The sequence below is a fragment of the Lithobates pipiens genome, unplaced genomic scaffold, assembly GCF_037356315.1.
Source record: "Lithobates pipiens isolate NorthernLeopardFrog02 unplaced genomic scaffold, aLitPip1_a1.2 Scaffold_16, whole genome shotgun sequence".
NCBI lineage: Eukaryota > Metazoa > Chordata > Amphibia > Anura > Ranidae > Lithobates > Lithobates pipiens.
The window spans coordinates 408597770-408620476 of NW_027507748.1; the positions used below are offsets into that span (position 1 = coordinate 408597770).

Consider the following 22707-nt stretch of genomic DNA (forward strand, 5'->3'; position numbering starts at 1 on the left):
TGCAACAGAGCAGGTAAGCATAGCATGTTTATTATTTTTATAGGAAAAAGCAAGACTTTATAATCACTTTAAAGCATGCAAGAATATGAATTGCAACAAGTGACGAATAGGGCAACAGGCTTCAACAGGACATTGCCACAGTGGGAAAATTGTATCAGAGCAACTGGAATCTATCAATGCTGGTTAAATATTTTTGGAAACTGCAGTGAGATGCAAACAAAACTCTGGAGCAAAACACTTTTAGCTTTGTTAAACTCATACGGTGTGTCATAAACATTATGCAGTGAAATACATTCTAGTCATTAAGTTAATTTCATATTTCACAAGATTCCTATGATACAGTCATTCTGAAATGATATGTGTGTTAGAAGGGATCTATCATTGTTTTCAGGAAGCAAAACTTTAAAAAACTTTAAAAAACAAATTGTCCATCGTTAGTTGCCAGTGTTTTTCAGCTGACAATCTATGGTCTGGAGTTTTTCAGAAAAGTCTATTGAATAATTGACATTTATTGACATTTATTGAGCTGGCAGGGCCATCCACTGGTAGACTTTTGGCGCATTCCTCCGAAGCAGTCAAAATTCGAACAGTGTACGGCCAGCTTTACTCTGTCCCTGTATGCCACAATAAATTTTTGAAAGCGGACCATTTTTGATGAAAAAATTGTTGAAGTAAACCTAAAAACCTCAACAATTCAAAAGTGAATATATGTCATGGAAAAATGAATCTGTGGAAGTTACCAGGCCCAGAGAATATAGCTAATATTATTGTCAAATCTGCATTTCTTCATGGTGAGTGATTCCACTGATTATGTTAAAGCACCGATAGAGGGGCTCAAATCTAGCCATGCAACGTTTAATTATTACAGGAAAATTCAAGATGTGTATGTAACTCCAGCTGCCTTTATCTCTGGATCAACTGATTGTTTTAACATGTGGTTTTCACCAGTGGTAACCTCTACAAAAGCATTTTTTCCATCATGAAGCTATTGAAGCTATCCTTTTAGCAGAATTAGTTTGATTACATTTTGCTGTATGTATTACAGCATGATTCGCATATAATTAAAATGCAACTAAACGTCAAAGACTTTGTCTCATTGTGTTTATGATGGAAAAGTCCAGGTCACATAGCAGCATTAGCAAATTTAGACATAAACCATGACATTAGTTATATTCTTGGGTTTAATCAGCTAAGAATTTCTTTTTTAACTTTGTGTCTCTATTAAAATCATCAATAGTTCTTAGCCTGTTGGATTTTTCTATTGTAAAATATTGTGTGAATTAGTCCTATAGGTCTTATTCATCTCTTTCTTCTCACACAGAGTTTTTCTTGAGCTATAAATTCCTTCCATGGATGCATCAAATTAATTAACAGGATTAACAGTTTCTATCTGGATGTAATTTTTGTCCCACTTTGTAGTTTCAAATAATCTGATTAGAGCATGTCTCTCTTGTCATCCTATGTAGATGGTCACAAGAACAAAGAAAATATTCGTAGGGGGATTATCAGCAAATACAGTAGTAGAAGATGTAAAGCAATACTTCGAACAGTACGGCAAGGTAAGTCCGTGTTTATTTTTATATTTGTTTTGCAGACCTAATTTTCGTTGCGGTTACTGTCTTCACATGGAACATGCATTCCCTAGCTATTTTAGTCTTGAGATACAAATTATGTTTATTTGCAAACATGTAATTTCTACAAAGCTTGTCAGCCAGCGCACCAACGTTTTCAATGATGAGAGTAGAATTTATTCAAAATTAATGGCAGACTTTATTAAATACATTTGGTTTGTACCATTGGAAACCTTGGTGTGCTTTGCAACATTTGACCTAAATTATTGATGTGGATGGTGCCACCGGTTTTATGAGAGTATCAACCATTACAATAGGGAGAGTATGGAGTACAGGGATGTACTTTAGTATAGAAAGTAAATCTCTTTTCAGCATAGTTCAGGCATTGCCTTGAGATGTTGAGACGTGTTGATTTTACATTAGCTGTAACATCCATTATTTGACTCTTGACTGACTAGTCAAGGCAATCGGCCTTATTAAGGCATTGTAAAAAACTATGATATGTGAAGCGTTATAACCCCCAGCAAACAGTTAGAGGTTTTACCTTTATTACAGAAATAAGAGTAATAAAAGAAAATTGATTCTCTTGTTATTAAACACATCCATATACTGTATAGGTAATGTAGTGTGTACTTTCATCTTTAGCACAATTTTGCCATGTTGATTTCTGACTGTCCAATTTTAGATTATGTATATATATTTAGCGCAAGCAGAAAGAAACTTGTATATTTCCAATTTTGCAGTGAAAAAATGTTTGATATGTGTTCCAAATCATACAGCGTACCTGATGTTTCTGAGGGAAGGTGTCATGGCATTTCCCGGCTAGCTCAGCAAAATCAGTCCCAATAACTGGGCTGGGGACTGGCTAAGTCCAGTTCTTATTAACATATAATGGAGAAGCCTAGCTTCTAAACCTTTAACCCTTTGTTCAAAATCTAGTACAAGCAATGAGATTAAATATGCCTGCACAGTAGACATGTGGTCAATTATGGCAAACACCGCTTCCTAGCCCAATCATAAGACCCCTTTCACACTGGGGTGCTTTGCAGGCGCTATAATGCTAAAAATAGCGCCTGCAAAGTGACCTGAAAGAGCCGCTCCTGTCTCTCCAATGTGAAAGCCCCGAGGGCTTTCACACTGGAGCGGTGCGCTAGCAGTCCTGCTAGCAGCATCTTTGGAGCGGTGAAGGAGTGGTGTATACACTGCTCCTTCACCTCTCCTGCACATTGAAATCAATGGGGCAGCACGGCTATACCGCCGGCATATCGTTGTTGCGGCAAAATTGACGGTAAAGCGCCGCTAAAAGTAGCAGCGTTTTACCGCCGACGCACCCACTGCCCCAGTGTGAAAGGGGCCTAACAAAGAGAACTATGTGAAATTTTCCCTTGCTGGAAATGCAGAAAAAAAACATCTAAAAAAGTAATCTGCAATTTTAAAATATTTTATAAGTTATGCTATGTGAATGGGGACTTGTAAGAAGTGTTATTTAAGTATCATCCCAATTTTAAAGTTTAAAGCGGAAATGCCCTTTAAACAGCTTGGTATTTTTTTTGTTTTTAAACTTAAATTTGCTTACCTTAACCACTTCAGCCCCAGAAGGATTTACCCCCTTCCTGACCGGAGCACTTTTTGCGATACGGCACGGCATCGCAACTGACAATTGCGCGGTCATGCAGCGTTGCACCCAAACAAAATTGAGGTCCTTTTATTCCCACAAATAGAGATTTCTTTTAGTGATATTTGATCGCCTCTGCGGTTTTTATTTTTTACGCTATAAACAAAAAAAGAGCAACGATTTTGAAAAAAACTCAATATTTTTTACTGTTTGCTATAATAAATATCCCCCCCAAAAAATATATAAAAAAAACTATTTTTTCCTCATTTTAGGCCAATATGTATTCTTCTATGTATTTTTGGTAAAGAAAATCATAATAGGCGTGTATTGATTGGTTTGCGCAAAAGTTATAGCATTTATAAAATAGGAGATTGTGTTATGGCTTTTTTATAATTAATTTTTTTTACTAGTAGTGGCGGCAATCTGCAATTTTTATCGGGGCTGCGACATTATGGTGACACGTCGGACAATTTTGACACATTTTTGGGACCATTGGCATTTTTACAGCGATCAGTGCTATGAAAATGCATTGATTACTGTAAAAAACAAAAAACACTTATCTATGGGCTGCTAGGAAGAAGCAGCAGAGAAAAGGATGCCAGTAATGTCTACCCTAATATGCCAGGCATACTTGCAGATTATGGCAAAACGCCTACAGCTTCTCCACAGCACACACTTTAAGCTGGCCGTGCAATTGTTTTGATTTTTTGGGGGATTTGATTTGTTAGATCATCAAAGTTTACACTTATCTATATAGTGCATGGTGCTACCTATCTATCCTATTTGACTTTCTCTGAAGAGACCATGGTAAATTTTGCTGATCTAAGCAGAATTAAATTGGTGTAGGGTCACCTTTAGTCTGTCTGGTGTTAGGTTGTGTTTTAAACCTGTTATTCATAAATATTATGCTTAAAATATTGGTAAAAATTAAAGTGACAATAATTCATTCTCCACAATTGAGAGTTCAGTTGCTTTAAATAAAAGCAACAAATCCTTGATTTTATATAATACCACCATACATATGAATTTGTGTTCGGTGCTTTTTCTGAACATCCATTTCACAAGTGTTGGCCTGAAGAATGACTAGGCATTGTATATTCTTTAATAGCACCCTGAGTCCCAACTTAACTCCCGAGCTGTCAATGTTAGCAGAATGGTTAGCCAGCAATTTCTGCATTGGTATTGTAATACTCAAGTTTCCTGCATTGTTATATTCCGGCTGAGCTCTGCATCCTGAATAAAGTATAGCACTTTTCACTAATGAATAGAACGCGGCATAGAATTGTGAATATGAAACAAGTACTCCCCTGTAGCACAAAGAAGGGCTTGAAATCTTGTTTATCAGAAATTGTTTAGATTTCCTAGTCGCAATTGTGCAGAAAACACTTCCTTAAATGTTATGTTTTTCCAAGTGTCTGATAAAATTATGTTTTCTGCATTTTTTTCAAAGCTGTACCTATTAAACATGTTTTAATGCAAACAAAGATACAAAGGGAGCAAGAATGGTGTATGTATATACCCTGATCAGCCATAACTTTATGACCACCCACCTAATATTGAGTAGGTATCCCATTTGCTGCCAAAACAGCCCTGACCCATCAAGGCATGGATGTGAGACCTCCATGGATTAGACTAGTTTTTCCAGCACATAGCACAGATGCTTGATGGATTGAGATCTGGAGAATTTGGAGGCTGAGTCAACACCTCAAACTCTGTTGTGTTCTTCAAACCATTCTTGAACCATTTTTGCTGTGTGGCAGGGTACATTATCCTGCTGAAAGAGGCCAATGCCATTAGGGAATACTGTTTCCATAGAGGGGTGTACTTGATCAGCAACAATATTTAGGTAGGTGGTATGTGTCAAGTAACATCCACATGAATGACAAGACCCAAGGTTTTCCAGTTGAATTACCCAAAGCATTACACTGCCTCCCCCATCTTGCCTTCTTTCCATACTGCATCCTGGTGCCATCTCTTCCCCAGGTCTGTGATGCACGCACACCTGGCCATCCAAATGATGTAAAGGAAAACATGATTTATCAGACCAGGCCAGCTTTTTCCATTGCTCTGTGGTTCAGTTATGATCCCTACATGACCATTGTAGGAACTTTTGGCCCCGTACGCAACAAACTGTGATGTCCATTTTTTCTGCTTTCAACACACCAACTTCATGGACAACAAGTTTATTTGCATATCCTAATGATACTATTTTAACAAGATAATAAAGGGAATTCAATTAACCTGCCAGTGCTCATAAAGTTATGGCTGATTAGTGTATAGGTATTTATGTATGTGTAGTTAAACTAAACTTGTTACAAATCTGGACAATTCAGATGAGATCAGACACGTTCAGGGTGATGTGGCTGTAGGCAAACTGGGCAATTCTGATGGCACACATAAAGAAAAAAATGCATAATCAGAAGTTGCCTTTAGTTAAGGTAACTCAGTACAAGCAGTGGAAGTTACTTTATATGCAAATTTTGACTTACTATATGACTAAGTCCTATCTGGGTGAAACAAGTCAGTGGGGAGTGACTAACAGGCGGGGACTGAGCTAAAGCCGAAATTCCTTCATGGTAGAATGGTTAACTTTCAACAGTGTGAAGTCTGAGTATGGTATAGCCTTTCAAATCTTGACTGGTATAATTTGACCTTCCAGACTTCTTCTTGAACCCCATACACACTATCAGATTTTCTGCTGGTTTTTGTCTTCAGATTTACCAAAACCATGTAGTGCAAGGACCTGCCCGATTGTATACACATTGAAGCTCCTAAGGTTTGACCTGATATTATATGGTTTGGGTAAATCTGAAGGAAAAAATCAGCAGAAATATTTTAATGGATGGATTTTTTGACTGATATAGAGACTTAAGAAGGGACTTGAGAGTCTGACAATAAAAGGGAAATACTCTATAACATTCAGCAACCTAAATCTCCAGATCTACTGGTTGTTTTGATACACGTTTTTTATGGATGGCAGCCTCTACTTTTGTATGGCATCATATGCTATGTTTTCCTTTATTTGTGATTGGCATACTTTAAAATGGTTGTGAACCTCAGACATGAAACCTGAACAAAGTACAACCTTCTATACTGTGCACTTTTCTCTATCCAAAGAACTAAGTCTGATTTCTCTCTGCTGTCTAGCTCTTCTGTTTTCTGCTTGAATAACTTCTGACAGTATTTCCTTACACCAAGAGAAAAACTGCTGTCAGGGAAGGAAATGGTCCAACACACAGCCTGTGATTGACAGCTACAGCTGTTCTCGTTTTCTGTGTAGTGTGAGAAGGGAGGTGTGTTTCTTCCCTCCAATCAAGACTCTTCTCCCTGAGCTGTGCAGTGTGTGAATTCAGATTCCTCCCTTCTTTGTGCTGCTATTGCCGCGTACACACGAGCGGACTGTATGGCGTACTTAGTCCGTCATACAATCCGACGGACAGTCCATCATACTTTCGACTGAACGGACTTGACCACACACGGATGCACAAACAGTCCGTCGAAAGATTGCGCGATGACGTGTACAGCACGTACGACGGGACTAGAAATAGGAAGTCGAATACACAGCAAAGCACCCTTCCGCCGTGTAAATCCTTTCTGGGCATGCGCCATTCTTAGTCCGTCGAACTAGCCTACTGACGAGCGGATTGTCCTCTGAAACCAAAGTACGACGGACAAAATTTCGAAAATCCGAAATACTTAGTACGCCGGACTGCACGCTGAAAAAGTCAGCTGAAGCCCACACACGAGCGGACTGTCCGCTGAAATGTGTTTCGACGGACTAAGTACGCCATACAGTCCGCCCGTGTGTACGCGGCATAAGAAATGCTGACAGATTCTGTGTCAATTCTGTGTGTAGTAGAAGGCTGTACAGAACAGATTGCTGCAGATGAACAGATACAACTTATGTAGGAGGATTTGTTTCAGCTCTGTATATCACCTGAGGCCACTCACTTCATTGGGTAGTTGTAAGGGGTTGCAACCACTTTAATTGATGAATATAACATTTCAAGATAAACCATTTTCCCATTAATGCACAAGTGCAATAACCAATATGTAGGAAAGGAAAGACTGAGAGAAAAAAAAGAAAAGAAAATTTGGGGTATAATTAAACAGCATATGAAAGTTTTAAATTGATCTTGTATGTACTCAAACAATAAAAAATGCAGACTGAAGTTGGATAGTAGGCATGATAAGGTGTCTCAATATCTGGGCTCGCTACACTTTGCAGAGTTCTACTAGAGCCAGACTTCTGGGTATGAGCATACCAGGAACACCAGCTCCTTGCTCCACCATTACAGAGTTTGGGCTCTTGTGGGCTATCACCAGGTTCAAGCATTGCCACATGTAAACTGACATGGGGTATTTGAAGGTCTGTATTGTGGTGGGAGCTGCGCAAGCTGCAGTGGTACTTTGGAAGTATGTTTTCAAAATATGATATTGCACCTTTTGATGCCTCCTATCTTATGTCCTTTGCTTGGAGGTGTAATAAAGGTACTTTAAAATGTATCATCTAAGGTCACTTTTGTTGCAGCACAGAGAATATTTCTAAACTAGAAAGAGACAATTTTCTTGTTTGTAATGTATGTTTCACTGTTTTATAAGTATGTTTCTTGGTTATGGAACATTTTGGGTAGCATTTATACTTTGAAATACATTCATACATTTGTAACAAAGGAGTAAATATATAAATAGCACTGTAGAAGGGTACTGGCCTTTAATGTCCATGGCAAAAGAGATAATGAAGAGATAAATGATCTAATGCTACAGTTTTTTTATGTTTTGTTTTTTTTGCTGCTTTTTAGCATTTTAGGAAAGGTTTGCTTTAAAACATTTGTCAACCCCTCCCTCTCAGCCCCCCCCAAAAAAGCACCCTGTTCCCTTAAAGCATGCAGCACAGTGCTTGTGCTGTGAACTGCCGTGTTGGGAAGAAAAATAGAGCCTGAGCAAGGTGCTGTGGCTGTTAAAGTGGTTGTAAACCCTTACAAACCACTTTGACCTACATGTAAGCCTAGATTAAGGCTTACCTGTAGGTCCAAGAAATATCTCCTAAACCTATACGGTTTAGGAGATATTTGCCCGAAGACAGGCACCGCTGTCTACGGCGCATGCGCCACAGACAGCGGTGCGCAGGCGCACTGAGTGCAGCATTGTCGATGACGAAGATGCAGCTCGTGTCGGCTCCCGTTCGCATGGGAGTGACGTCATCGCGGCTTCGCCGAATGACAGCGGCGGAGCTGTGAGACCTCACCGAGAAGATGGATGCGCCGGACTACAGGGGACAGCGGTGACTTCGCTGGCTCCTGTGTCAGGTAAGTGACACATAATGGACTACTATGCGATGCATAGTAGTCCATTATGCTTTGCCTTTGCAGGGAATGAAAGAGGAAGTAAACCCATCAGGGTTTACTTCCTCTTTAAGCTCTGCTGCAGGATGGAGCTCTGGGACCAGACATCCATCTTCCTTGCATGCAAACCATGCTCGCCATGCTTTCAATAGTTAAGTGACAGGATAGTTCACAAGCAGAAATAAGATCCCATTACTTGTGGGTTTTGGAAAGGAGTTTTTGTGCATAAAAAATGCTCCTTAATGCATGGTAGTGAGCATTAAAGTGGTTGTAAACCCTTACAAGTCACTTTTTACTACAGGCAAGCCTATAATAAGGCTTACCTGTAGCTACCCTAGATATCTCCTAAACCTGCGCGGTTTAGGAGATGTCCTAAAGACGTCATCAGCACATGCGCACTGAAGCAATGGCACGCAGGAGTGACGTCATCATGGCTCCGGCCAAACACAGCGCTCGAGCCCGCAATACCCAGAAGTAATTCCAGGATCGATGTCGCTGGCCGGAGCTGTGTACTGAGACCATTGCGGGGGCTTCCATCTAAAGTGAGTATTTCATAATGAGCTAGTATGCTCATTATGCCTTTGTCTTGCAGGTTTTTTTTTTTTTATTTGTTTTTTGTGGGTCTACAACCACTTTAACGCTAGCCATGTTAACGCATTCCAGGAGCCAAAATTCTGGCCAATATAATGTATTAATACCAGGCACGGGAACACTTTTTTTTTTTTACACACTTTTGCTGCTGCAAATTTCCTAAAGGAGAAAAAAAAAACATCAAGAGCATACAGTGTGCATGAGGCCTTAAAGTGGTTTTCTCCTAGAATTGGCCCGAGTGAGATTCTGAGGGAACATGAACCAATGTGTATGGTTCTATGTACTCTATAAAGCGCTGAGTAATTTGTTGGTGCTATGTAAACGTTATTAAAAATGTACAGCACTGTCTTGTAGCATAGAGTCGCTCTTTTTTTTTTTTTTCTTGGTGGACCATAAAGGGCCTGCGTTTGTCACCAGGCATGACTAGGACAGCTGGAGGAAAACTTCTAATAGAAAACATGAGGTAAAGTGAATATCTCTAGTGGCAGTGGAAGGAGCAGATATGCGGGTCACATAGAGAAGCACATATGGTTTTACTAATTGTGCTCCGGTGCTTCAGGCAATGTGGATGCAACTTTAAAGCGTTCATTCGTCATCAATTTTTATTTAGAATTTAATTTAAAAATCTTTAGTATTATCTATGTGAGGATTTCATTAGAACATGCTTTTGCTTCATTTTTGTTAAACGCTTTTTACAAACCAGAAAGACAAAACACCAACGCAGACTTTTTGTAATGCATGGTTTTCATTTTCCCACAAATTCAAAATTCAAAAAATGTCTGTGTAGGAGCATTTCAGTCTTGGTCACCAGTGAAGAAATCAGATATACCATCATATAGCTCTTCAAGGGTTCGTTTGCCGGTGTTCTATCATAAAACCACTACCTATCAGAAAATGCAACGGAAGTGACGTTGCAAGCAAAACTGCTTATGGTGCATGCGCTATGCATTCCAACATGGCCGCTATGCGTTTCAATAGGTTTCCTAATCTGACAGAACACAAAGGTGGTAGCGGACATCTTGTTATACCCAGGCAAGTCTTGAATTTCACACTTATTTTAGCAGTTAACTCACCTTATATACTGAAATAGACTATTTCACTGTGACCAAGTGAGAGTCTCCAAAAACGTCCCTCTTAGCCAAGTGACTATCAGTTGGGGCGCTGAGCAGCACGGGGTGTACCAAGATGGCCGTCGCCACCTTCTAACTGCAGGCTTGTCGCTGCTTTTCAAAACAGTGTCACAGATTTAAAAATACTGTACTGCTACAATAAGTGTGAAATTGAAGACTTGTCTGGGTGTAAGAAGATGTCTGCTGCTGCCTTCATGTTCTGTCAGTTTAGGAAACCTATTGGAATGCATAGCCGCCATGTTGGAACGCATGGCGCAGCAAGCATTTTTTTCTTAGAATGTCACTTCTGAGGCATTTTATGAAGGGAAGCGGATGGGACACTGGTTTTAAATGCTAGCATAGGAAAATTGGGTGCGATGAGACTGTTTGTAAATACAGGGATATACAGCCTATTTTTAGAAAAAACAGATTCTGCCTTGCCTCCTGGTTAGAGCTTGCTGTATAACTGGGTTAAAACGCCAGGTTGATAAAAGGTCACACAGTCGGTGCGGGGAAGTGAGGCTGCAATCAGAACAGAGAGCTTAAGTATTCAAGATGAACACTTCAGCCGCTTCCTCTCGTCTCTTGCTCTTGCTGAATTTCACCAGCCTTTAGCACTTCACGATCACAGCTCTATTTTAGGATTTGTTGCAATATGCTAAATAGCAGCTTACCATTGCAGCGTATTTCATCTCTTATTACACACATTTCGCTGTATATGTCTGGATCTTGTAATGTAATGCAGTGTTTTATCATACTTTTGAATACATACTCTGTATTTTTATGGGACCCTTCTATCCTAAAAATGCTTTATCCAATGAAAACTATTTGAGTTTGTTTAAACTCCTTATGTTAATAACATTTTAGATTGCTCTTTACAACCTATCAATGTACTCTGTAAAATGGACGTAATTATAAAAAGAAAAGTCTGCATCCCTCATCCTCATTGCCAATCTATAGCTAACAGTAAAAAGTAAGACCCCCAAATGCCTACCTTAAAAAATAATTGGTTGTGTGCACTTGAAGTTTGTCTGTGTGAGATTCCTTACTGGAACTTTCCTCGCAATCAAAATGATCCTAAACCGTTTTATGACTACATAGGAACTGTATGATGGCAAAGACCGGAATCTTTTTTTTTCTGCTACATAGTGAAAGTATTGTAGATCATTTTTTTTATTCTAAATGTACTTTCCAAACAGCCAAAAAGCAGACACAGGTCAGTTTCTTTAGGATTTATGTATTTCCATTCAGTTATGTATTTTGCCTGCAGGTATCCTTTAATTCCCTTTTATGCAGGAAGAATATTTATATCTTGAGCCTTTTATGTGCAGATTAATCTTGCTTCTGCTATATATTTAGGCTTAGTCTACTTCTACTTCAGCCTACTTTGCAGTGCATAGATTAAAGTGTTAGAGATGTGAAAACACACATTAAAGGCTGTTTTTGTGTGGCAAGAGTGTAATACATTGTTATAATGCTTTACACCTTTTAAACTTGGCACTACACAGGAGAAAGAAAAAGAAATGCTTGCCACTCTACACATATTTCAGGTCTATGCATTTTGGCTAGCCAAAACCTGCTGTTAATATACATTAGGCTCCAGGAGATAGATGAGGTAACACTGAACAACAATTTGTTTTCAAAAGATTTGCTTCCTGAAAAGCTGTGATTATGAGAGACCCCTTCAACCTGAACACAAATAATATTTCAGAATGACTGTATCACGCAGGGACCTTGAAAACTTTGAGAGATGTAAAATGTACTTTTAATGACTAGAAGATTTTTTTAATCCCATAGTGTTTCCGACACACTTCCAATTCAACAGGCCTAAATGTGCCCTGCTGATTTTTGTTTGTACTTGGTGTCCTCTGCATCTTGCTGCAGCATCCAACTACAGTCAGCCAGCATTTATGGATGCCAGTTATTCGGATACCGTTTTTCTATTGTGGCAGTGTCCCCATAAAAACTTTTATCATGTTCATCACTGACTACAAATACATTTTTGTCAAAGAAGTCCATATGTGAATGCAGAAATGAATCTTCAGTCACATGTTGCACTTCATGGTAAGAAGTTCATCAACCAGCTGAATGTAGTTTGGTGCTCTGTATCAATCCTTGAATACTTTCCAGACAATTTTCTGTGGCCCCACTAACAGATCTACAGATAGTTTGTCATTGATGACATATCTGATCTGTGGACCAACAAAAATGCCTTCCTTAACCCAGGGGAGTTGCTAGGTGGCAAAAAGACCAGGGGCTCCAGCCCGAAATCAAGGGGGGGGGGGGCGGCAGTGGTTAAGTTCACTTACTGCCTGGCTTACCAGTGCTCATCAAGGCTGACCACTAAACTCACCTGCCTGACACACTGACCTGCCTACCTGACCCACATACACTGACCTACCTGACATACACTGATGGTAGTGACACACACTGACCTACCTGACCAGGAGACCTCATGTGTCCTGCAGCAGCAGCTCAGCCCTGGTGTGCGGTGCGCGCCCATCATCACAGCAGGCAGCCGGAGGAGAGGAGGAGAGCCGAGCGGGGATCTCACGCGGCGGCTGCATTGTAATTCCTGCCTTCTGGAGCCTGCAGCACCTATGATAGACATCACACGTCCCGCGGTCCCACCATTAGACCAGTGGGATGTCCATCAGCGCTGCAGGCTCCAGAAGGCGGGACCTGCTATGTCACTCGGCGCTGCTCGCTATAAGATCAATCCCCGCTTGGAGGCACTCGGACTACTAATAGAACGATGCCCGCTGGAGACATGGGGCTTTTTGGGGACCCACTCGGGGCTTCAGCCATGGTGAGCCCCCCGCCGACGCCACTGCCTTAACCACTTCAGCCCCGGAAGATTTGGCTGCTGAATGACCAGGCCATTTTTTGCGATTTGGCACTGCGTCGCTTTAACTGACAATTGCGCAGTCGCATGGCGCTGCACCCAGACAAAATCTACTTCCTTTTTTTCCCACAAATAGAGCTTTCTTTTGGTGGTATTTGATCGCCTCTGCGATTTTTATTTTTTGCGCTATAAACAAAAAAAGAGCGACAATTTTGAAAAAAATACGATATTTTGTATTTTTTGCTTTTTTTTGTTATAGCGTCTACAAAATAAGGGAATAGATTTATAGCATTTTTCTTATTGTTTATTTTTTGTTACTGATAATGGCAGCAATCTGCGATTTTTATCATGACTGCAACATTATGGTGGACACATCGGACAATTTTGACACATTTTTGGGACCATTGGCATTTATACAGCGATCAGTGCTATAAAAATGCATTGATTACTGTAAAAATGGCAGTTAAGGGGTTAACACTACAGGGCGATCAAGGGGTTAACTTTGTTCCCTGGGAGGTGATTCTAACTGAAGGGGGAGGGGATTGACTTGAGGAAGTGACGGATCGTGTATAGCTACGATGGTCTGTGGGATCGTGCCGAATTGCCACGGCAAAATGACGGCGGCTGGTCGGCAAGCAGTTAATCTTGGCATCACTTATTCTTAAAAACATCTGTCTCAAACAACTAAAACATTTACCTTCCTTGTGAAAAGTTTTCAATTTTTTTTTCTCGTTCTGATTTTTATGTGACGTGGAGGCAAACATATCTTTGTTGGGTCAATAAGTGGTTCTTGTGTCACATCTTTCTCTCCTGGAACCAAACTCTTTTAGAGTAGCCATTTCTTTTTAGCGCAACTCTCTTTCACGGCTTTCCCATTCTTGGTATATCCTAGCTGTATTCCAAGCAGCAGAGAGTGACTACTTTTAGCTCTCCACAGATATCCCAGTTGTACTTGGTGTACTGGATGTGCTTCAGCAACAGTTCCATATTTTCAAATGCTTCATGTGAGCAGCATATGAATGAATAAAGAGACACCATGCTAGTGGGTCATGCTCACAAATCAAATCTGTGAATATTCAATGACAGAACAGAAAACATGGGTTTCAGCCTGTGCAGTAAAATTTGCTAAATGATCTTGGCAGCTTTCAAAGGAATATGTTTTCACACCGAATGACAGCAAACATCAACCTTGCAGTCTTAAACTGCTTTTGATTTTGACAAACCGAAGTCCCTGGCCAGGTTAATTAATTCTGACTATGTTATGAGATGAGGCTCACCAGACATACACAGTTCAAAATCTTAGTCATTTTCACTGTCCAAATAAAAACATGTATTGAGGATAATGGGCTAGGCCTATGTGCCCTTAGTGTTGTTCTATGCTTTCAGTTCATTGGGACTTCACATGTCTTTGGAAGGCAGCGAGGTGTGCATACTAACATGTCAAGATAAGAGTCTGATAACACTTTGGGACTTACCACGCAGGAGAGTGAACATTTTGATATGCTCATTGTCAATTTCCATGTCTTGCTTGTGCACTGCAGCATATTTGTTTTGGCTAAGCTCCATTTCTCTGGTGGCTTTGGTACTAGCAAATTGTTGTCATGTGACATTGGTCTCAGAGCTGAAGGCAGATTGGGGGTATTCAGTTGATTTCTTATTTTTAGCAGAGAACACAGAAACCAGAAACATTAGTCAGAGAGCTCTAAGCTCTTGCACAACAAATGTGAGGAGCCCAGCCTTGTCTTAATTGCCAATCTTCTAACCAAAGTACAATTCGTATACTTTCTTAAGTCCATTCAGCAGAACATATCACTATAGTTCCAACATTGGTGAGATATTTGCTTACTTGTTAAGTAAATTATATGTACATAGACAATGCTATTCCTTAAAACAATCACATTAAAATACATGGAATCTGATATTAACAAAATGAGTAGCATCTGTGCATGTAAGCTGATTTTATAGCCCTTCCAGACAGAATACATTCAGCCTAGACATGCTCAATACAGTACCAGTTCCAAGACTGCTATACAATATGCCTTGAGTGTATGCATGGACATGCATGAGCTTCACAAAGCATTTTATAATGCAAGTGAAAATGAGTAAACTTAAAATATATGTACTTGAAATTACAAAAGCAGAATTCTATAAAACTCTATGTGTTAGGCTAATTTATAGCTTGTTTTCGTGATTAGCAGCCAGAAATTCCTTAGGATACACACAAAAGTGTTGAGGAAGCAAAATGTTTGTTATCACAGGCCCTGCAGTTGAAACTCAGCGCTTGTAAATTTGGCGTGGAACAACCTTGTGCTTTTTTCACTTTCTGTGGAAATGGGTCTACCCTGGGTAACTATTTCAAAGGGGCTCTTTAGTCGAATGTGGTCAAATGGTGCATGCTGCATTAATGTTGACACAGCCTAATGTAAATCCAACGATTTAATGAGCACTTTTTGGTTTTGTGAGATTTAGCTCAGTGCACCCCTTTAGCCTATACCGTGTGTGTGTGTGAGGAGGGGTGGGGTTGCTCTGATTAACTAAAGATTTTATATATTCCAGTGTCTGTTTATGAGCTTTAGTTTTGTGTGTAGGGGGGACTAAAAGATTAAGATTATAAAGATTTTACATATAAATGGTGGGATAAATATGGGCCCTTTGTTATACTTAGGCTGGCCATACATGGTTAAATCTCTGCTGAATCGACTGAGATTCAAACCATTAATGGTCAGGCTGAATGTATCAAGGTGATCGATCAATCAACTTGGGTACAACCAGCCTGCCAATTCTCTTACGATTATCGCTAGCAGCTGCTATAGCCACTAACAATAATCACTGTTTTCTCCCGGTGGGGGTGGCTTTCCCCTCCTGCCCCACTGGCAGGAATCATTCCCCTGTCAGCACTATTCGTGTTGATGGGGGAACGTGTGAATTTCTTTCCTGCAACCCATTGATGGCAAGCACAGATATGCTTATTGCTACAGTGGAGGAAAGAGCTTAAATCATGCAGGTGTAGTGGCAGCAAGTGCAATGTTATGCATTGGGACAGCGGCAAGTGAATTGGGGAGATGTGGGAGCAGGCGGTGGGAGAATAGGTTTTAGGTGCAGTGGTTTAGAGTTGCACTAGGTGTGCAATGTGGTGCTGGGGGGAGGAGGCTGAGGGTCAGCTGAGGTAGTGAGAATGTAGAAGGATTGTGATGTTCATTGGTGGAGAGGTTTCAGACATGGTGGCGAGAGGAGGGGTGCAAGCACAGTGATGACTGGTGGGAGGGAGTTGCTTGCAGGTAAGTGGTGCGGCTGGTGCCTATGCAGGGTGTAGTGGTGGCAGAGGGGTTGGTGGTGTGAGCTGACAGGCCAAGGATTACAGTGCCTGTGTAAGCTGCAGGAGAACCTGGGGGATAGAGGGGTGGTGTGAACTTTTGAAGTCACAAATTAGGTCATGTCTTATTGCCACTTAAACTCATCTACTGCAGAAAATGCTTTGCATGTGCTAACTGCTAGGAATGCCTGTTGAGGATGGTACTTAACTACCAATAAATGTTGATGCAACCATGCATACATTGTAGAGACACATTGTTTTTTGTACCTGCTGTTACTGCAAATGTACAAGGTATTGATGCCATTTTGGCTTTTCCCAAAGACTCTACCCCCAGAATTGACCTGGTATTTGGTGAGCGTGCTGCTGATCTAAAAAAAAAAATCTGCAGATAATGACAATTGGCTCCCGGCACAGGAAGTATCTTGTCACTAATACTTTTGTGGCTCCCTACATGTCACATGCTGAGTTACAAGTTATTGAATAGGTAATTAGTGGTGGTAGGCTTCCTGTGCTGGGTGCTGATTGCTAGTATGTGTGAGGATTGTTGGGGATTAGAGGAGATCAGAAGCACTGTCACTAAATGTCGATTCCGGCTCCTGTTTACTTTGCATATATGCAATAGAACTCTATGCACTTATATAGGCCTGGAAGATGGATCACTCTCCTAGCTCCATATAAATTCATGGAGTTCTACTACATGCACCCATGCAGCAGGAGTAAAAGACATCGAGTCACAATGAGGAACAAGCAGATAAACTAAGAGCTCCACTCCTTCCTTCTCCCTAACAAATTCTCTTCTGTTACTGTTCCCTTTTCTCGTCTTTGTCTCTATGGTCTTTTACTGTCCCAGACATAGTTACTGTTTCAGGGTTATTTATCGTTATTTGAAGTCTGAGTGTTAACTAAGTACAAAGGTGCTTCTCAGTACTGTACTTAAAATTGCTAAATAGATGGGGAAGGGGGTTGTTTGCAGCTCTCTTTTTCTAAAAATACACCTCCCAACGCCTATATCACTGCAGGTTCCTGCCAGCTAGTAACTCTCTAATACTGTGTATACTACTGTGTATACTACTCTGTATACTCCACCCTTACTTCCCTTTGTCAGTGACATGCAGAGAGGAGGAGAGGCCGAGCCTTGAATTTCTGGGCTCTCTGCCCACTTCCTTCTCTCAGTGGTAACATTGTCTTCTCCTCAGCGCCACCTGTAGAGGCCAGTCAGTCCTCCAGTCTCTAGGGGCACTGTGCACATTGTGTGTGTTCCCAGAGAAAGGGGGAGGTCTATTCTTCTGGGCTGAGAAGAAGAGGGAAGGCTTATACTGAGATGTGTTCATAATCCTTCCCACCATAGCCATTACTACAAAACCCTTCTAATGCAGCAACTATTTTCCTAAATTTTAACACCAATTTTTATTTTTGTTGTTTCTTTTCGCCCTACATTTAAGGCACATGCTTTTAAAAAAAAAATAATATCAGTATGTATCACTTCAGCTAAGCTAATTAATCCACTATATTATTATTTTGCCCATGTAGAACTAGAACTCATGTTTACTTCCTATATTCTTCTATTAAAATAAATATAACATAAATTACATGTACCTGATTATTTAATGATACAATATAACCCTTAAGTCAGTGAAAGCTGTTTTGGGGTTTTTTCATAAGTTTATCCTGACTGTTGCCTTTTCTTGTAAGCAGACACAAAATGTGTTGACTCAAAATACACAGTAGTTAATTTTAATAGGCTGAGAAGGCATTATTCTTTAAAGAACCCCACTCTTTTAGTTGAGAAGGCTAAAGTTTTAAAAAGGTGGAACTGCTAAAATCACTAAATATATTCAATACATACATTTACCTACTTTCTTTAAAATGTGGGGGGCCCACATATTTATTAGTAGATCTCATGTTATGCAGCTATCAGTCTAGTCCCAGCCTTTTAAATGCCTTTGTACTGCTTCGTGCTGATTGTCAGGGCAGTACATGTGTGCTCAGAGTAGGTAGCACTTCCATTGTCCTCATACATCAGATAGGAGGAGGAGAGTGACCGAATCAATATTCTGTTTATCTACATGACACTTAGAGGTTCTGTCATTTTTTTGAGAATGATTATGAAGTTATAAGACTGCATATGATGTGGCCAATTCAGATGCACATGTTGGTTAGTGGAGTAGTTTGTGTTAAGTGGCTGAATGTATATTTTCAGTTGTTCAGGGTCTAATCACGCTCAGAAAAGGATGTTGTATATTTCCATTAGAATCTATACGCAATACAGCAACAGAGAGGGAGCGGATTACACAGCTTGTCTATTGTCAGCCTTGTGCTCGGAGTATGTTGCAGACTTACTATCTAGTGTCTTTGCCAATTCAACATGGCACTTAGCTTGCTACAAGTCCTCCATCCTATTTAATCCTGTGTCATTCTTTCGAATCTTGTAACTGCAAGTCTGGGGATGCTAAAGTTAAATGATTCCACAGATAAAACCTGTGCACAAAGCATATGTTTTGTTATAGACTTTTGAAGAGATCTGAATAGAGTAATACATATTCTTTATATGTATATAAAATGTATTTTCTTTTAGAGGGTAAACCAATCAAATAGAAAGCATCAACACAAATGTTTGGTACATTTGATTAAAGTAAGAATAACCCAGGTGCAGTGATCTTTGAAATACTTTGTGATCACTTACTGGCCTTTTTCTTGCTTGTTCAGTTAAAGGTACAATCAAGTTTTCCACAATCATGCTGTTGATGTCACATTTATAAAATGGCTTATTGCATGTTACTGATTAGTAAGTTGAAGTCAGAAATCATAGTTCCATACACACTTATTGTCATCTGTACACAGTGTTTGAGGTATGAAAATTGAATCCAGGATATGTAATATTTTTCTATTAGGCCTTTTATTTATGTAAAGGGGCAGTCATGTTTTCTGGTACAATGCAATAACTATACAACATGTGTTTTACACTGTCCTTAAACGTTGCACATGTTGGCATATTTATGGGAAAGAATAGCAGCGCAGTCATCTGTCATGTGTATACCTATCCAATATGCTGGTATTCCATGTCTGTGGGTAACATTAGACTATTAGAAACAAGAAGGACATATGCACCTTGAAATCCTGTGCTTATTGTGCATAGAAACGGCTGCTTTTTATGTAAATTATTTACCTATTGCTGGACACAAATTGGCATGTTTGCTTAAATACTCAGTGGTGGCCCGTCCATTAGGGGTGCATGGGTGCTGCACCCCCCATCCATGCTTTCCGCCCTCTAATCTATATGCAGGTCTCTGGATGCATAAATTCCAAGAAATGCTGAGGGTTTAGTACAACTTTGGGCTAACCATTGTTTTGTTATAATAAAGAAACACCTGTTCCATGTCTCCTTAAAAGTGCCTACAAGTTGTGAGACTGGATTTAACCATCATACATAGTATGTTATAAGTAATGTACTATTTAAAACTGTGTGTGGTCACTGCTTCTCTTCAGCATGTTCTAGGTAGATGAATGTGTCTGAATCAGAAAAAAGTAAAAGCTTTCCTTCCTGGGTTTCATGTGTCCGTTAGAACAGTGGTCATCAACCCTGTCCTCAGGGCCCATTAACAGGCCAGGTTTGCAAGATAACTGCAATACATCACAGGTGATATCTTTTGTTGCTCAGTGATTGCAGAATTCTAGTCTACATCTCCCCAAGGTAATACATAAAACCTGGCCTGTTAGTGAGCCTTGAGGACAGGGTTGATTACCACTGCATTAGAATGATAAAATGATTGGTGTGAGCACTGATCCGGCCTGGTTTCCATTGACTCCCAATAATTTCAAAGTGTGATGGCGGCAAATATCAAATCATTGAGTATCAATGGGTATTTGTTTTATTAGATCACATCACTTTTTTTATACAGCAAAATCTTTTTTATAGCTTATATTTATTGTCTAAAACGTCCTGCCAAACTATAGAATTTTTTTTTGTCACCCCAGCATTAAAAAGGAACCTGTTATGATAAATGAAATATGAAAGCTGTTTTTAAACTTGCAAACTCCTAGGCTGTGTTTGCTATTTGGAAAGCCACTGACATGAGTGCAAGCCTATGTATATCAGTACCAATGTACCTAATGTGCCCATGCTTGTTCTTGGCCAGTGAGTCACTAGGGGGTAAGAACAGGTTGAAGACGATAGCCCTGCAATCTGCACCCACAGAAACAAGTCAGCTATAGCGGCCCCCATCTTTTTGTTCTAGTAAGTTATCTCAAGTTACTTAAAATCCCTCTACTATCCAAACATTCTATAGAAATGAAATCTTCCCCTGCTTACTACAACCCTTAGGATGATGTCACTCTTGCACTCTTGATGCTGGTGAGAATTTGGCAATAGCAGAATTGTTATGGTGGACACAGCACGGAGGTAAAACACTTACCTGCTTGCATGTGTTGCTGCCTTGCTGGCTGAAAGGCTAAGGTATTGCTTTCTTGTCAGTGGCAAACGTTCTGCAGTGTTTTGTTTGTGTTTCTTTTTAATTACCTTTTGGCAGCGAGTTAGTGACACATACAAAGAAAGTCAATGTTCTTCCTGCATATTCTAGCAATCGCCTTGCTGGTGGGTTCTCACTAGAAACAGGATTGTGAGTGTGACATCAGCCTTAGAGTGTGGCATTATGGCATTAAGCTGTCTTCCAGCATTGATCCCAATACGATGGAGCATTCAGGTGTAGTATTTTCAGGTGCAGTATCTTAAGGATATAAAGTAGTCCCCCATATTTTAAGCTTACAATCACACTTCAGATGGTGAACTATGTAATTAGTTTGGAAGACTTGTGCTTAGTCATTGGTTTATCCTAATCGGCTTTGGCTTTTCCCAACAACAAAGTGAGCTTATTTTGCTAAGCTGAAACAACTCTGCTCCCTTTGTTCCTGCCTTTTATTGTCTCATTCCTTTCATTCTGTTTTCCTGCCAAAGTTTTGTTTCATTAGGCCTACAAGTCATTTCCAATCCAGTGGGCTGCTACAATCAGGCCTTTATAACTCAGCTGCCCCGGTTCCCATGTGCCTTCTGGGGCTGTGCCAAACCTTGTTGTTTGACATGACATTTTAACTCTTTCATGCACAAGATCAGTCAGCTAATGATCATATGACCATATATTAGGAACGTCAGGCTAGCAGACAACTCGTATTACTTGGAAGGTGATTAGATTAACAAAAGGTTTAATAATTTTTCCTCCACTAACATTATTCATTTTTGTTCTGTAACTTAAAGTTGTGTTAACCACTTCGCACCCGCGCTATAGCTGAAAGAAGGCTACAGCGCGGGGCTCAATTGCCGGAGGGCGTCTCTGGACGTGGCGGTGCGCATCAGGGAAATTCTGTGTTGGCCGTGTCCCTTGGACACAGCCAATCACAGATCATGCTAAATGGCCAATCACAGCGGCCATTTAGTACTCGATCCCAGTGTCCAATGAGAGATGATCTCATATGTAAACATATGAGATCATCTCTCATCGCCGGCTCTCCTTTCTCACACAGAGACAGCGTGTGAGGAGAGAGAGGTTCCATGATGCACTGTGAGTGTTAAATAAAAAAATAAAAATAGAAAATACAGTGCCCGCATTACCTGTCAGTGCCATCTATCCCCAGTGCCACCTGACAGTGCCACCTGTCCCCAGTGCCACCTATTAGTGCATCTGTCATCAGTGCCACGTATTAGTGCCACCTGTCATCAGTATCACATCAGTGTCACGTGTTATCAGTGCCACGTATTGGTACCATCTGTCATCGGTGCCATCTGTCATCAGTGTCATGTGCCATCAGTGCCACATATCAGTGCCATCTGTCATCAGTACCGCGTGCCATCTGTTATCAGTGTCATGTGTCATCAGTGCCACATTTTAGTGTCATCTGTCATCAGTGCCATGTATTAGTGCCACCTATTAGTGCCACCTGTCATCAGTGCCACATATTAGTGCCATCTGTCATCAGTGTCACGTGTCAGTGCCATCTGTCATCAGTGCCACATCAGTGTCACATTCCATCAGTGCCATCTGTCATCAGTGTCACGTGTCATTGTCCTGGTGCTCTAGGGCCTTCAAAAGTGTAATAGGTAGTCAACAAGTTAGATGTGTAATTTATGCTCCTAGAACATGTGATGGTGCTCCCTGTATGTTGGGCCTCTCTGTGGAAAAGTCCCACACGTGGTATCGTAATACTCAGGAGGAGTAGCAGAATGTATTTTGGGGGTGTCATTTGTTGTATGCACATGCCATGTGAGAGAAATAACATATTACAAGAACAATTTTGTGGAAAAAAAATCTTCATTTTGCACAGAATTGT

General features: G+C 40.4%; 1 protein-coding gene across 12 annotated transcripts in view; it reads left to right on the forward strand.

Moving 5' to 3' along the window:
- Positions 1-22707, forward strand: part of MSI2 (musashi RNA binding protein 2) — an 845284-nt gene that overhangs the window by 218068 nt on the left and 604509 nt on the right. For all 12 annotated transcript variants that reach the window (XM_077482429.1, XM_077482423.1, XM_077482428.1 and 9 more), the window contains one exon: positions 1467-1559. In XM_077482429.1, coding sequence (XP_077338555.1) covers positions 1467-1559 — 93 coding nt within the window. The remainder of the gene's footprint in view (positions 1-1466; positions 1560-22707) is intronic.